This window comes from Hyaena hyaena, unplaced genomic scaffold (assembly GCF_003009895.1).
Source record: "Hyaena hyaena isolate Hyena2069 unplaced genomic scaffold, ASM300989v1 scaffold_601, whole genome shotgun sequence".
NCBI lineage: Eukaryota > Metazoa > Chordata > Mammalia > Carnivora > Hyaenidae > Hyaena > Hyaena hyaena.
The window spans coordinates 346,239-359,587 of NW_024081232.1; the positions used below are offsets into that span (position 1 = coordinate 346,239).

The following is a 13,349-nucleotide window of genomic DNA, read 5'->3' on the forward strand; positions in this document are numbered from 1 at the left end:
AAAATATTGAAAGACTTTATTTTTAATACACAAGTTATTTTATTATGGGTTTACATTGTAAAATAAAACTGTCTTCCAGAAAACTAAAATATAAAACAACTTGGTAATAGAACATGGTAATTATTTACAAACAAACTTATTTTATACCACATTTTAAAACTGAAGATTATGCCTTTTTCCCCCCTCTTAGACCTTGAAATCTTCAATTATGTTGAAAGTGTTTTCTTCTGCATGAATTACTGGTACAAAGTTTTCTTACTAAAATATAATTTGTTCAGGCAAGGTCACAACATAAATTTGCTTTATAAGCTTGAATATAACACACATTTGAATAGTACATGTTAATAATAGTCTCAACACTCAGAATTCTGTATAGGCAGTGGTTTCCATTAAATTTTCTCCTTAAAAGTCTTAATTTTTGTTGCTCTCCATGCTCCCCCTTTTCCCTATCTGCTTCAGAAAGACTTTAAAACTACAACAAGAAAAATGATGACTATTAAAAACTTGATAGGTTCCAAATTCATGAAGTCTTCTTAATTATAGGTGTAAATAGCTCATAAATGTCACTTTTTCATGCAAAGTAATGTATTTTGTGATCTTTAAAATATAATTGCTAGAAACTTAGAATAATTGAGTAACTTTTCCACTCTACCCCATTAAATACACATTAACTTCTGCATAATAGGGCGACGAATCTGGTGATGATTTGGAAAGGAAGAAGCTATTCTTTAGATGAGCTTGTGTTTTGAAGACTGTTAGGAAAAGGAATAAAAAGTCAATATAGTGGCACTTCTGGTTTCCATTTTTGGCCCCGCCACAGAAAACATGGATGTAGTAAGAAATTCGGAGGGGGGGAGAGAGAAAGAGAAAGTTCCAGGGAGAGGGAAGGGAAGCTAGTAGTCGTCAGCTAAAAAAGAGAAGAAGAAAAGTGATTTTTTTTTTTTAAGGAAAAAAATTTAAATACAATAAAAGTTCTAGATTAAAAGTGATTAATTCTTACTTTCAATTGTAAGAATACAGGTACTAGCCGCAGAGCCTTTGTTGTTGACTGCTTTACACATATATTCTCCTTCATCTTCTGGGAAAGTTTCTGGTAAATAAAGGCAGTAAGTTTCTCCTCTTTCAATATATTGATAGTCTTCTCCATCTTGGAGTATTTCTCCTTCAAACCACCATGTAATTTCTGGTTTGGGTTCTCCTGTTACTTTAACAGTAAATCTGACTGGCTCACTGTCTACAACTGATGTGTTTTTTAGAGGCTTCTTGAACCATGGAGCTCCTGATCTCGTTTGCTCCTCATCTTCAATAGTGGAACCATTCATGATGCTACCACCCTCTTCTTCTTCCTCCTCTTCTCTTTTCTGTATTAAAATAAGTCCATTCAAGTTGGCATTTATAGCAGAATTCTTAGGACAATGGTTTAGTGATAGAATTTTATAGGTAAAAGAGTTTTTTCTTCCCAAAGAACATGTAAAATGTGCTTATTACTATAGTTATGTACTTTATAAAACCTCTTTTATAATATCTTAAAAGCCATTAAAAATTATTCTAGGATGCCTGGGTGGCTCAGTTGTTAAGCATCTGACTCGGGCTCAGGTCATGATCTCACAGTTCACGAGTTTAGTCCCACATCAGGTGAGTTCGAGCCCCACTCTTCCCTCCCTTTTCCTTTCATCTCCCTTCCCCCTACCTCACCCGGCCTCTGGTGGTATTCTCTCTCAGCCTCTCACTCACTTGCCTCCTCTAAGAAAAATTTTTTTTTCTAATCCCTCATAAAATTTTAAGAGCGTCTTTGAAAAATAAAGGATATGTAAGCCCTGGTACCTTTTGTAGTGCTGCATCAATTTCCTTTTGTTCAAACTGCATGCGTAGTAACTTTTGTTCTTCAATTCTTCTTTGTTCTTCTTCTTCTCTTGCCTTAGCCATTTGTTCAAATCTAGCTTTCATATTCACTTTATGAGTAAATGGAGCCTCACTTTTTTTTGCAGGCTTGACATCAACATCTTCTTCCTTTATGAAAGTGAGCCAAGAATAGTAATTGCTCATTTTCTAGAAACCAACAAGAACTAAAGCAATACTTCTGAAGATGTCATTTATGGACACAAAATAATTGCCATGTTTGGTTTACATATTTGTGTTACACTGCAGACATGTAGATTTTCACTGCCCCCTAATTTGGAAAAAAAAGTTTTATTTGTGAAACATTCTCTTGACAATTAGAACCCTTTTCTCCCTAGTGTAAAGGTTCTATAATATTGGAGTCCCAATGTATTTGCTCAACCAACTCTTTGTGCTAGCTGATAGTACTGAATAACAGAAAAGGGTGGAGATGTTATACATTGTAACAATGGTTAAAATACTTCCTTGTCACAAGAGTGTCCATCACTCTTCACCCTACTATATAATAGAAAATGTAATTTCTGTTATTTCCTACTTTGTGATATTCTTCCTCACCCTTCTTAGCTAATTGTCTTTGAAATGAATTCCATCCACCGAAATTTATTGATGGCTAAATGGCAGACAAGAGTCTTCACAGGCAGAATAAATGGAAGACAACTGCCGAAAGAGGCGTTGGCTGGAACGTGGGGAAATCGTTGAGTTGAAGTATATGGCTAGTCATCTATTTAGGCTGAGAGTTGGAAGCTATGGAAATTAGGAATGAATTTAAGAGCAGAGTTTCAATTGTTAAATAGTGTGAGTCTAAAAAACAATTTGGTGATGATGGGGTCACTGGTGGCCTTTGAGGGCAGTTTTAGGACAGTGGAGTTGTAGGTACAGTTAATTCAGGGTTTTCTAAAGTATTTTAGATGTAGTAGACTCTTGGTTTCTAAACTACCTGGACTTTTATGTCTGGAAATCTCACCTTTTGTATTTCATAGTACTGTGAAGAAATTGCTTCAGGGTATCACATCCAGCTAATGTTAGTAAATTTTGAAACAAGCTTTAAAGTAATTGCCTATGTAAGAAAAAAAATCTTTGCATGGATGTTTTGCGTCACTTTGAAGTATTGTACCTCAGTTCCAATGAATGTAGGAGTGAATAGTTTTTCTTGTTTTCTGGAATCAGATTTTACTTTGATGTTGGAAGATCCTAGAACATCAGGCACAACCAAATAGCTAATGGGTAAATCTATTACTATGCCATTAACCCCAGTGTTTCAGTTTGAAGTGATAAATCCAATGCCTATTAATAAACACAATGCAGGACTACAGTTAATTGCTAATGAATGATGTTGCTATAGTTTTTTATTACTAAAAGAGGCTAAAAGACATGTTAAATACCAGTTTGTTTGCTGCAGTTTTATCTCAACAGGCTTTTCTGCAGTTTAAAAAGGACTTCTGTTAAAAAAAAAAATTAAAAGGACCTCAGTTTACAGGATACAGTTAATTTCATTCTTGCTTACCAAATCTTCAAGATACAGTATTTCTGCAGGTACAGGTACTGAATCTCCTTCAACTTGCTTTCTGGATTTTAGGATAAAAGGTTTGTACAAATTTATAACTTAATCATTTAGCTACTTAAAACCTGCCTTTAGAAAATGAATTGGGAGAAAGTTTATGACTAGTCTTTCAGTTATTAAGTACAAGTGTTGCTTTTTCTTGAATCCTTGAAAGCCAGGCTAAAAATGTTTCTGGGAAATGAACCTACCTAGAGTCCTATAAAATGGAATGATCTTTGTTCTCTGGGTGCATTCTTAGGGTATGGATACCTAACACATGAATATTAAAGGAAGCACAATTGGACAGTGAACATGAGATAAAAGTGAGGGACAGAATGGTTTTGGAGTATGCCTTCTTGGAAAACTAAAAAGTCAAACACTTATAAAACAATTGATTAAATAAATGAGTGATACAGATTAAGGGCTACAAGGAACTGTGCAATTCTTTGATTGGGGGAGGTTATATGGATGAGGTTACCTTGAACAATGTCTGGAATACAAACAAGGAGTGTTGAACACAGACATTGTTATTTTTTAATTAAAATGTTTTTACAATGTTTATTCATTTTTGAGAGCAAGAGAAAGAGTGTGAACGGGGGAGGAGCAACAAGGGGGGGTTACACACTCGAAGCCGACTCCAGGCTGAGGTGTCAGCACAGAGCCTGATGCAGGGCTCAGGCCTATAAACTGAGATCATGACCTGAGCCACAGTCTAACACTTAACTGACTGAGCCACCCAGGCACCCCTTTAATGTTTATTTTTGAGAGAGAGAGAGAGAGAGCACAAGCAGGGGAGGGGCAGAGAGGGAGACCTTATCCAAAGCAGGCTCCAGGTTCTATGCTCTGAGCTGTCAGCGCAACCTGTTGCAGGGCTTGAACTCATTAACTGCAAGGTCATGACCTGAGCCAAAGTCAGACACTCAACCAACTGAGCCACCCAGGTGCCCTGAGCACCCATTTTCAAAGGAGGAAACCAGATAATATCAGGGGTATGGGGAGTCCTATGCTAGAAGTTGATTGCACTCAATGGCTGAACTATGCTAACAAGTTTTTCAAGGATATCTCTGACCTTTAAATCTAGAAGATAGGAAGGATGTCAGCATCCTTCACAGTGAGGACATCCTCAGGGTTTTCAGGAAATCACACGTCCTAAACTCATGTTCTTTCATACAGAAGAGCAATAAAACAGTAAGTCAACTATCTCACTTTTAATCTTTCCTAAATATTTTGTAGGACTAGATAAGACTGCTCTGAGTTTTCACTACCTTTATCACAAAGAGGAGCAAGCACATGCTGACTAACTTTGCCTTCTGTGATACATAGTTCTGTAAAAACTGATCTTGTGGCCATCCAGCCACTAAATGTTGGTGTTCTCCAGTTTTATTGTTCACCTTCCAACTATTAACCTTTTCAAGATAGCTTTATCTACTCTGATATGTTTAAATACTATTCATAATAGTTACAATTTATATAATTCCAGCCTCTTGCCTGAACTTAGTACCTATGTTTCAGACTGCCTTTATCTTATCCAAATACATAAACCTCACGGGCCCAAACCATTCACCCTACCATCTCCAGACCTGAATTCTCTGTAGTATCATCTAGTTAGTTTCCCTGGCAATCTTAAAATAATGTGGGGCTTCTCAGCAACCACCTACCCATAAACAGCCTGTTATCCAGTTTGGTTAAAAGTTGGGTCCATTTTTCTCCCTCCCTGAATCCCAATTTCATGCCCTATTCCTTTCTTCCTCTTCATTCTCCATGGTACTGGATTTCTTTAAAAACAAAAGCTTTTTATTCTGTCCTAAAACGATCACTAACATTGTTCTCAAATCACAGTCCCTGCAAGGTTAAAAAGACCCAGTATCAATTAGCTACTACTTTTACAACTTTATTCTATTACCTATTATTCTAGGAGCCATGCCTTTGAATAAACTTTCAACTTCCCAGACACATTTTCACAACCCTTATGTAAAGGCTGTACTTAACCTTCCCGCTTAGCTTAAATGCCATTTTCTCAGCTCTGTTAAAACTCTCCTAGGAATACTGAGTCCATCCTATTTGACCTATTTTAGCACTTAAATTATTATTTTCATCTCCTTAGGCTGAGCTTTTTGAGGGCTCATTATATTCACTTACATGAACCCAAGACTGAATACAGGGCCCAGCATAGAAGATGTTAGCAGTAGCATTTGCTCTTAGCAGTGACAACAAACCTTAAGATTTTGTGTACATTGCACAGAGTTCAAATGCATACCAACTTCATTAATGAATATCTGATGTTCTGTTTTCTCTATTTGATCTCTAGTTCAAAATCCTCATCAGGCCTTCGCTGACCACACTCCAAAAAATAGTATCCTGCTTTGTTAATTTCCATAGCTTTTACTTTACTACTCAATAATTGTTTTCCATCTTCCCTACCTGTTAGATTCTAGACACTACATGAGCAAGGACTGCAGATTTATTCACCAGTGTACTGCCAGTATCCAGAACAGTCCCTGGAACATAATAGGGATTCAAATAATTTTTTAATGCATGAATCTAAAACCATCTTTAGCTTTAGTGTCATCTAGGTACGAAGATGTCTATTTGATGATATCTCCATGTTTTAAGAATTCCTTCAATGAACAACAATTCAGAGTCCCTTAACATGACATCTGAGACCTTCCATGACCATCTTGCCTGTGTTTGCATCTGCATCATTATATTTGCTGTTCTTACACTCTACTTGCTTTAATAATAATGAATAGCTTATATTCCAAAGAATTTGCACATAATTTCTTCATTCTTTTAATTCATAGTCTCCCCTGAAGGCCCTCCCAACTTCCCACACCACCTTATTGAATATTTGATGGGAAATTCTTTGTTAGAAGAACATAAGTTAAATGCTGTTAAGTATTATAAAATGGCAATTCTGGCAGAAAAAAAATTTCCAGATCCTTAGTTAAAGCAGTACTCAGAATCATGGAACTAGATCTTAACCTGGAAGGAGCATTATAGGTTATCTAGTAATTGCCTCTTTTCTAACATATGCAGAGGTACTTCAAAATTCATGTCATCTGAATTCTGAGTTAGGCTCTGCCACTGAATTGTTGGCATGACTTTAAGCAGATCATTAGGCTTTATTTACTTCATCTTTAAATAAGAAAGTAAATATGAATAATTTCTGGAACTTGTTTTAAACCATACGTACACCGGTTCTACTTATTCAAACTAAAACTTATGCCAATATGGGTCGCCTGGGTGGCTCAGTCGGTTAAGATCTGACTTCGGCTCAGGTCATGATCTCATGGTTCGTGGGTTCGAACCCCATGTCGGGTTCTGTGCTGCTGACAGCTAGCTCAGAGCCTGGAGCCCGTTTCAGATTCTCTCTCTCCCTCCCTCTCTCTTCCTTCCCTGCTCACGCTGTCTCTCTTTCAGAAATAATTAAAACATTAAAGAAAATATTTTTAAATAAAAATAAAACTTGTGCCAATAAATACTTCTATTATTTCTGGAGTGACTTATCTGATGTTCACTATAGGTTTTAATTCTAATAAAAGCCATTTTGAAACAATGCTAGAGTAAGGAAATCTTTCAGAGTCTCCTAACATTTTAATATGCCTTGGCTACTTAGTTCTCAGATAATATCGTATGCGTCTATGGTTAACTGTAAATACCAAAACTTACTTCAAAGTCCATGTTATATTTGTTATGTTCATCATAATTACTGTACCATAGCTGTTAAATACAAAATAGTATACCTCATGAAAGTTTTCTGCTTCTCGCTCTTTAATTTCGAGGTCAATTGCTCTCCTTTTTGCTCGTTCTTCTTCTATCTTTTTCTGTATTTCTTTTTCGGACAGTTGTCCAATTTTTTCAAACTTGCTTTTTAAATTTTTAGCTTGAATAGAGCCACTTCTTTTCAATTTGATTAATTCTTCATATTCTCTACTCAGTTCAAAGGTTTCATGTTCTTCCTCTTCCTTCAAAAATATTAAGATTTTTGTGTATTAAATACCAGAAAATTAGTTTGTACAATAAACCATCCAAAAAGTGTTCATTTCTCTCTCTCTTTTTTTTTAATGTTTATTTATTTTGAGAGAGTGCATGCATGAGCAGGGAAGGGGCAGAAAGAGAGGGAGAGAGAGAATCCCAAGCAGGCTCTGTGCTGACCAGCACTGCTTGAACTCAGGAACCATGAGATCCATGACTGGAGGCAAAATTATGTCAAATTCTCAACCAACTGAGGCACTCAGGCATCCCTAAAAAGTGTTCATTTCTTGTTTGAGGCCAAAAATTAGTTTAAATAACTTATTCCCTAAACACAATGCCTAAATTTACTGACTAAAAGTAATGTTAACGGGCATCTTGGTGGCTCAGTTGGTTAAGTGCATCAGACTCTTGATTTTGGCTCCGGTCATGATCACAGTTTGAGTTCAAGCCCCATGTCAGGCTTTCCACTGACAGCACAGAGCATGCATGGGATTCTCATTCATTCTCTTTCTCTTTCTCTCCTCCCTCTCTTTCTCTCAAAATAAACTTTTAGAAAAGTAATTTCAAATTTAAGACCTTAGAGGGGAGCCTGGGTGGCTCAGTCAGTTAAGCATTCGACTTCGGCTGAGGTCATGATCTCATAGTGGGTTCGAACTCCACGTCGAGCTCTGTGCTGACCACTAGCTCAGAGCCTGGACCCTGTTTCAGATTCTGTGTCTCCCTCTCTCTCTGACCCTCCCCTGCTCACACTGTCTCTCTCTCAGAAATAAATAAAACATTAAAAAAAATTTTTTTTAACGAAAAAAAATTAAGGGCGCCTGGGTGGCTAAACCATTAAGCATCTGACTTCAGCTCCCATCATGATTTCATGGCTCATTAGTTCAAGTCCCACATCAGGTGACCTTAAGCCCCACTTCAGGTGAGCAGGAGCCCTGCTCTGGGTAAAAACAGGAGCGTTGCTTCAGTGAGCCCTGCTTCTCTCTCTCTGCTCCTTGCTCACTTGTCCCTTCCCTCAAAAAAAAAAAAAAATTTCATTATGACTCAAAAATCATTTAACATTCCATTATAACTTATTATAACTAAAATATGCATATCAGGATTAACTTTTACTATGAATTATAGGAAAATTTTTGCTTAGGGGATGATGAAATGTGCATTTTGTCTTAAATACTTTTTACTTAAGTTTCCCTTGGCTTTTTACAATTTATTTCTAGTTCTTTGTATACTTAAACTAAACCCTAATCTCACTATAGGAAGTGGTTAGAAAAATTGGAGTTGTTCCTGATGTACTTTTCCTGGGGAAGACCTAGAGTCCTACGTGTGGGGCGGGTGTAGTAGAGAAGGAAAATGAAGGAGGGGAAGGTAGGGGTCACTGTGGATGATGTGACATGAGGCTTCATTTCTTGGTTCAACCAAAGGGGTAAAAGACAAAATTTATTCCTTTATATTATCCTCCATGTTTTGGTCTCTGTGGGTCCAAACAAACAACTCCTAAAATACCAGAAACAAATTTGGTATACCTCATATCACAATGGTTCCCAAATCTTTCTGGTCAAAATTAATGACTGAACTAATTAGCTACAGTGTAGATGATCTTGGAACTGGTGTGCTACTTGCTTAGAAACTGCCAGACGTATTGGGGTAAGTCCTTTACGGGCACCAGATGTCTGACAGTTACACACTGCCATATGTTAATGAGATTCCATCTCAGTATACTAAAATATAATTTACAAGTTTTTCTAGACAATTCACTTTTAGCTTCCTTTATAAAATAAATACTATTACATTTTAAAAGTTTTAAGGCGGGGGATGGGCACGGAGAGGGGCACTTGTGGGGATGAGCACTGGGTGTTATATGGAAACCAACTTGACAATAAACTATTTGTAAAAATAAATAAAAATAAAAAATAAAAAGTTTTAAGGCTGGGGTGCCTGGGTGGCTCAATCGGTTAAGCATCTGACTTCAGCTCACGTTTGGGAGCTTGAGCCTGGCATTGGGCTCTGTGCTGATAGTTCAGAGCCTGGACCCTGCTTCAGATTCAGTGTCTCCCTCTCTCTCTGCCCCTCCCCTGCTCACCCTGTTTCTCTCTCTCAAAAATTATATACTAATACATATATGTATGTATACATATAAAGTAAAACATTTTAAGGCTAGACCTTGGAATGTTTTCCTACAGCATATTCATGATACTTTATCATTACTTATATGTTTATATAGTATTTATAGTCTCTAGATTGGCTACGGCAAGGAAGTAAATCTCCCCACAGGCCCATTGTCCCAACCCATAACACAAAGGCAATTTCTAAGAGATTGCAACCTCTACATAGGTCAGGAGTTGGCAGGAGGCCCCCACCAAGTTGCCTACCAAACATGCCTGTCATTGCCAATCTGAGTCTGGGACAGCCATTGCCCATCTCCCCCCAAGTCACAGGGCTGTGTGTTGATCCCTAATCCTTCGCATGCTGCTGCCAGGAGCCTCCTTATCAGAGGCTGAGGGTGGCAGTGGAATGCTGGCCCCCTCTTTCTCCCTCCCCTCTTCTGCCTGCACAACTGGCCATCCAGATGGAGGGTGGCAACTCTGGGAAAGAAAAGGACCTTAAAGGGGCGCCTGGGTTGAGCGTCCGACTTCGGCTCAGGTCACAATCTCACGGTTAGTGGGTTTGAGCCCCGCGTCAGGCTCTGTGCTGACAGGTCAGAGCCTGGAGCCTGTTTCAGATTCTGTGTCTCCCTCTCTCTCTGACCCTCCCCTACTCATGCGTACACGCTCTCTCTCTCTCTTTCTCTCTCTCTCTCTCTCAGAAATAAATAAAACATTAAAAAAAAAGAAGAAGAAGAAAAGAAAAGGGCCTTAGGGCATCCGGAGGTAGAAAAAGGGCTTCTGAGAATGCACCATAGGGAGGCAGGGGACAGCAGGAGGTTTCAGTGCTTTAAGACTCTAGTACACACTCCACTGCCCAGTGAGCTTTCACTTACAAATTCAAAAACAAGATTATTAAAATTGTAATTAAGTTTTAAATTTTATTTTAATTAAATTTTTTGATTTAAAAATCAAGATTGGCCAGGTGCCTGGCTGGCTTAGAAAAGCATGTGACTCTTGATCTTGGGGTCATGAGTTCAAGCCCCACGTTGGGTGTAGAGATTACTTAAATTAAAAAAGAATTGTTTTTAATAAAAATCAAGATTGGCAACCTTAGAGCGTTAAACCTTATGCATGACCTGGAAACAATTCTCAATCATAATGTGACCACACAATTGTGAGGTATATAGGAAGATATATTCACTTAAGGTAATTACCTGCAATCATATTTGTTTTTGTTTTATAGTATTTATCCATTTTTGAGAGAGCACAAGCAGGGGAGTGGCAGAGAGAGTGGGGGACAGAGGATCCCAACATTGGGCTCAAACCCAAGAACCAAACACACAAACCGCGAGATCATGACCTGAGCTGAAGCTGGATACTTAACTAAGCCACCCAGGTGCCCTGCAATCATAAGTGATTCAAACTAGTAAGGAAGGAGCAGAGTTCTATCAGGCTAGAAAGTGCACATAACTGTGCTGAAACTTGTACCAGGTACCTCATAGTATGGTGAGTGTCCTTAATAATACTCAGAAAGTTATTGTAAGATACATGTAACATACTTACATTAATAAACACTTGGAAGATATAAAGGAATATTTCTTAAAATCTCACCTCTCCCATTTCTTGTCTCAGTTGTTCAAATTCCTGTTTTTCCATCTCTAACTTATGCTTCCTTTCCTCCTCTGTTCGTCGTTTTTCTTCTTCCATTTTTTGTTTTAATAATTCTTCAAAATTAATTTCCAGTTTTCCCGGTGTAAGAGATTCTTGAGAAATTGTTTTATACATCTCCGGGTAGTCATCATCTACTACCTATTTAAAATAAGACTCTTATTACTCTTGCCAAAATTACACATACTAAAGAGGGGAATTCTTTTTTTGTAGAAACTGATTACTTGAGTAGAAAGGCTTCACGTTGAACTAAAAATTTGAAGACCCTAAATCTCTTCAAAAGTATAAAACAATAAACAAGGTAAAAATCACTAGAAAACTTAAGACTAAAGTGTTTTTGTGGCTGCAGAGGAAATGGTGACCGTCTGTTCTCCATTCCAATGAACACAAGTCCTTTGACTTTGTATTATGAGTAATTTGAGTTAGACATTAAGATTTTACAGTACTAAGAACACTTTTTAATTGAATTAAAATGAATTTCCATTTTGGTGATTAAAATAGAGTATTTCACAGTTAAATCATGGTTTTGTCTGGATTATTAGGTAATCCATCAGGATTCCTTCATAATCAGGTAAAAATCACTCTTAATGCTGTAATTTTATTGTACTGACTTATTACAGTCAGGTTAATAATAATAGTTAATACTTAGAGCTGTCATGTAAAATTCTAAGCACTCTACATGTATTGACCTGATTAATTCAGATTAATTCGAATCTTATGAGGTAGGTATTATTAATATCCCCCCATCTTATAGATGAGGAAACTGAGGCACTGAAAAGTAACCTGTCCAAAGTCAACACAAATATTAAGTGGCAAATGTGGGATTCAAAACTTCAAAAGCCTAATCAAATTATAAATAATGATTTAGACTATCTTTTTGTAATTACATGAATTACATGTCTAACTGGCATTTATTTGTGATCTTGGGCAAATTACCCTAGCCTCTGTGAGTTTCCCCATCTGTGATGACTTTTCATGCAGTTGTCATGAGATTCAAAGTTTGGAAACACTTAGCACTTTACCTGACACTCAAAGGTAAGCTCCCAATGACAGTTTTATTATTATATTAGCATTCCTTGAATCCAATCCAAAGATTGCCAAAAATTTTTATTAATACATGAATTAACTGAGGTATAATACAAAATTAAAATATGGTCCTGGATAAGAAAACAACATAAATGAAGGAAATAGTTTCTTTTTCCTAGGAAATATCTCTAGGAAACTAGAATTTGGTTTAATGCAGTTTTCTTTCCCTGTACTTTTTTCCACTAGTGAATGATGGCAGTTTCAACCTAAAGATCTGTCCCTGGGACTAGATCTCCTGAAACTTACTTGACCTTTACTACTTCTTGTCTATTACTTCTGAACCTGCTTATTCTCCAAACATTAAGTGCCTTCACAATGCCTATAGGGTTTCTGTGTAGAAATCATTTGTGAATCAAGGATTACCTAGTAATACACACAAGACAGTTTTAAGGGACACCTGACTGGCTCAGTATAGCATGAAACTCTTGATCTTAGGGTTGTCAGTTCAAGCCCCATGTTGGGGGTAGTTTACTTAACAAAAAATTAAGTAATTTTTTAAAAACTTTTAATATATTCCACAAACATTTATAGGAAATGTGTTATAATAGAATGCACTGTGCCACATGCCAGATGAACAGTCTCAGCCTCATGAATGAGAAAGGCAGCTGTAAGCAACAAGACAGCTTTAGTGCTATGCCAGGGGAATACTAAATGCTATAAGAATGTAAATAAGGAACATGTCTTTGGAACTTGTATTCTCAGGAAAAGCTTCCCTGAGGAAATGGAATATATAAAAAGGAATTAGAGCATAGGGAAAGGAAAGGGACATGTTTCATTCAGCATTTATGAAGATCCAGATGGATGAGAGCACAGTATTTTGAAGAAATTGGGAAAAATTTAGTATGTCTGGAACAAAAGACTGCAGATTCAGGAAGAATCAAGAAATGAAGCTGGGAAAATACACCAGAGCAATATTATTTAAAAAATTGTTTAAAAATTTAAAAAAATTTAATTTAGATTTTTGCTTAGGGGAAGTAGAACATTTCTCTTTTTTATTTTTTTCACTATTTATTTTTTGAGAGAGAAACAGAACTTGAGTGGGGAAGGGGCAGAGAGAGAGGGAGACACAGAATCTGAAGAGGCTCCAGGCTCTGAGCTGT

The 13,349-nt window shown here is 37.1% G+C and overlaps 1 protein-coding gene across 3 annotated transcripts in view; it reads right to left on the bottom strand.

The window, feature by feature from the left end:
• Positions 1–54: 54 nt before the first annotated feature.
• The window catches only part of NEXN (nexilin F-actin binding protein), a 51,546-nt gene continuing 38,251 nt past the window's right edge, over positions 55–13,349 (bottom strand). For 2 of the 3 annotated variants that reach the window (XM_039257036.1, XM_039257035.1), the window contains 4 exons: positions 11,107–11,304; positions 7,183–7,404; positions 1,825–2,010; positions 55–1,361 (listed from right to left, as the gene is read on the bottom strand). In XM_039257036.1, coding sequence (XP_039112967.1) covers positions 990–1,361; positions 1,825–2,010; positions 7,183–7,404; positions 11,107–11,304 — 978 coding nt within the window. In that variant the 3' untranslated portion in view covers positions 55–989. The remainder of the gene's footprint in view (positions 1,362–1,824; positions 2,011–7,182; positions 7,405–11,106; positions 11,305–13,349) is intronic. The other variant, XM_039257037.1, reaches the window with a different exon arrangement.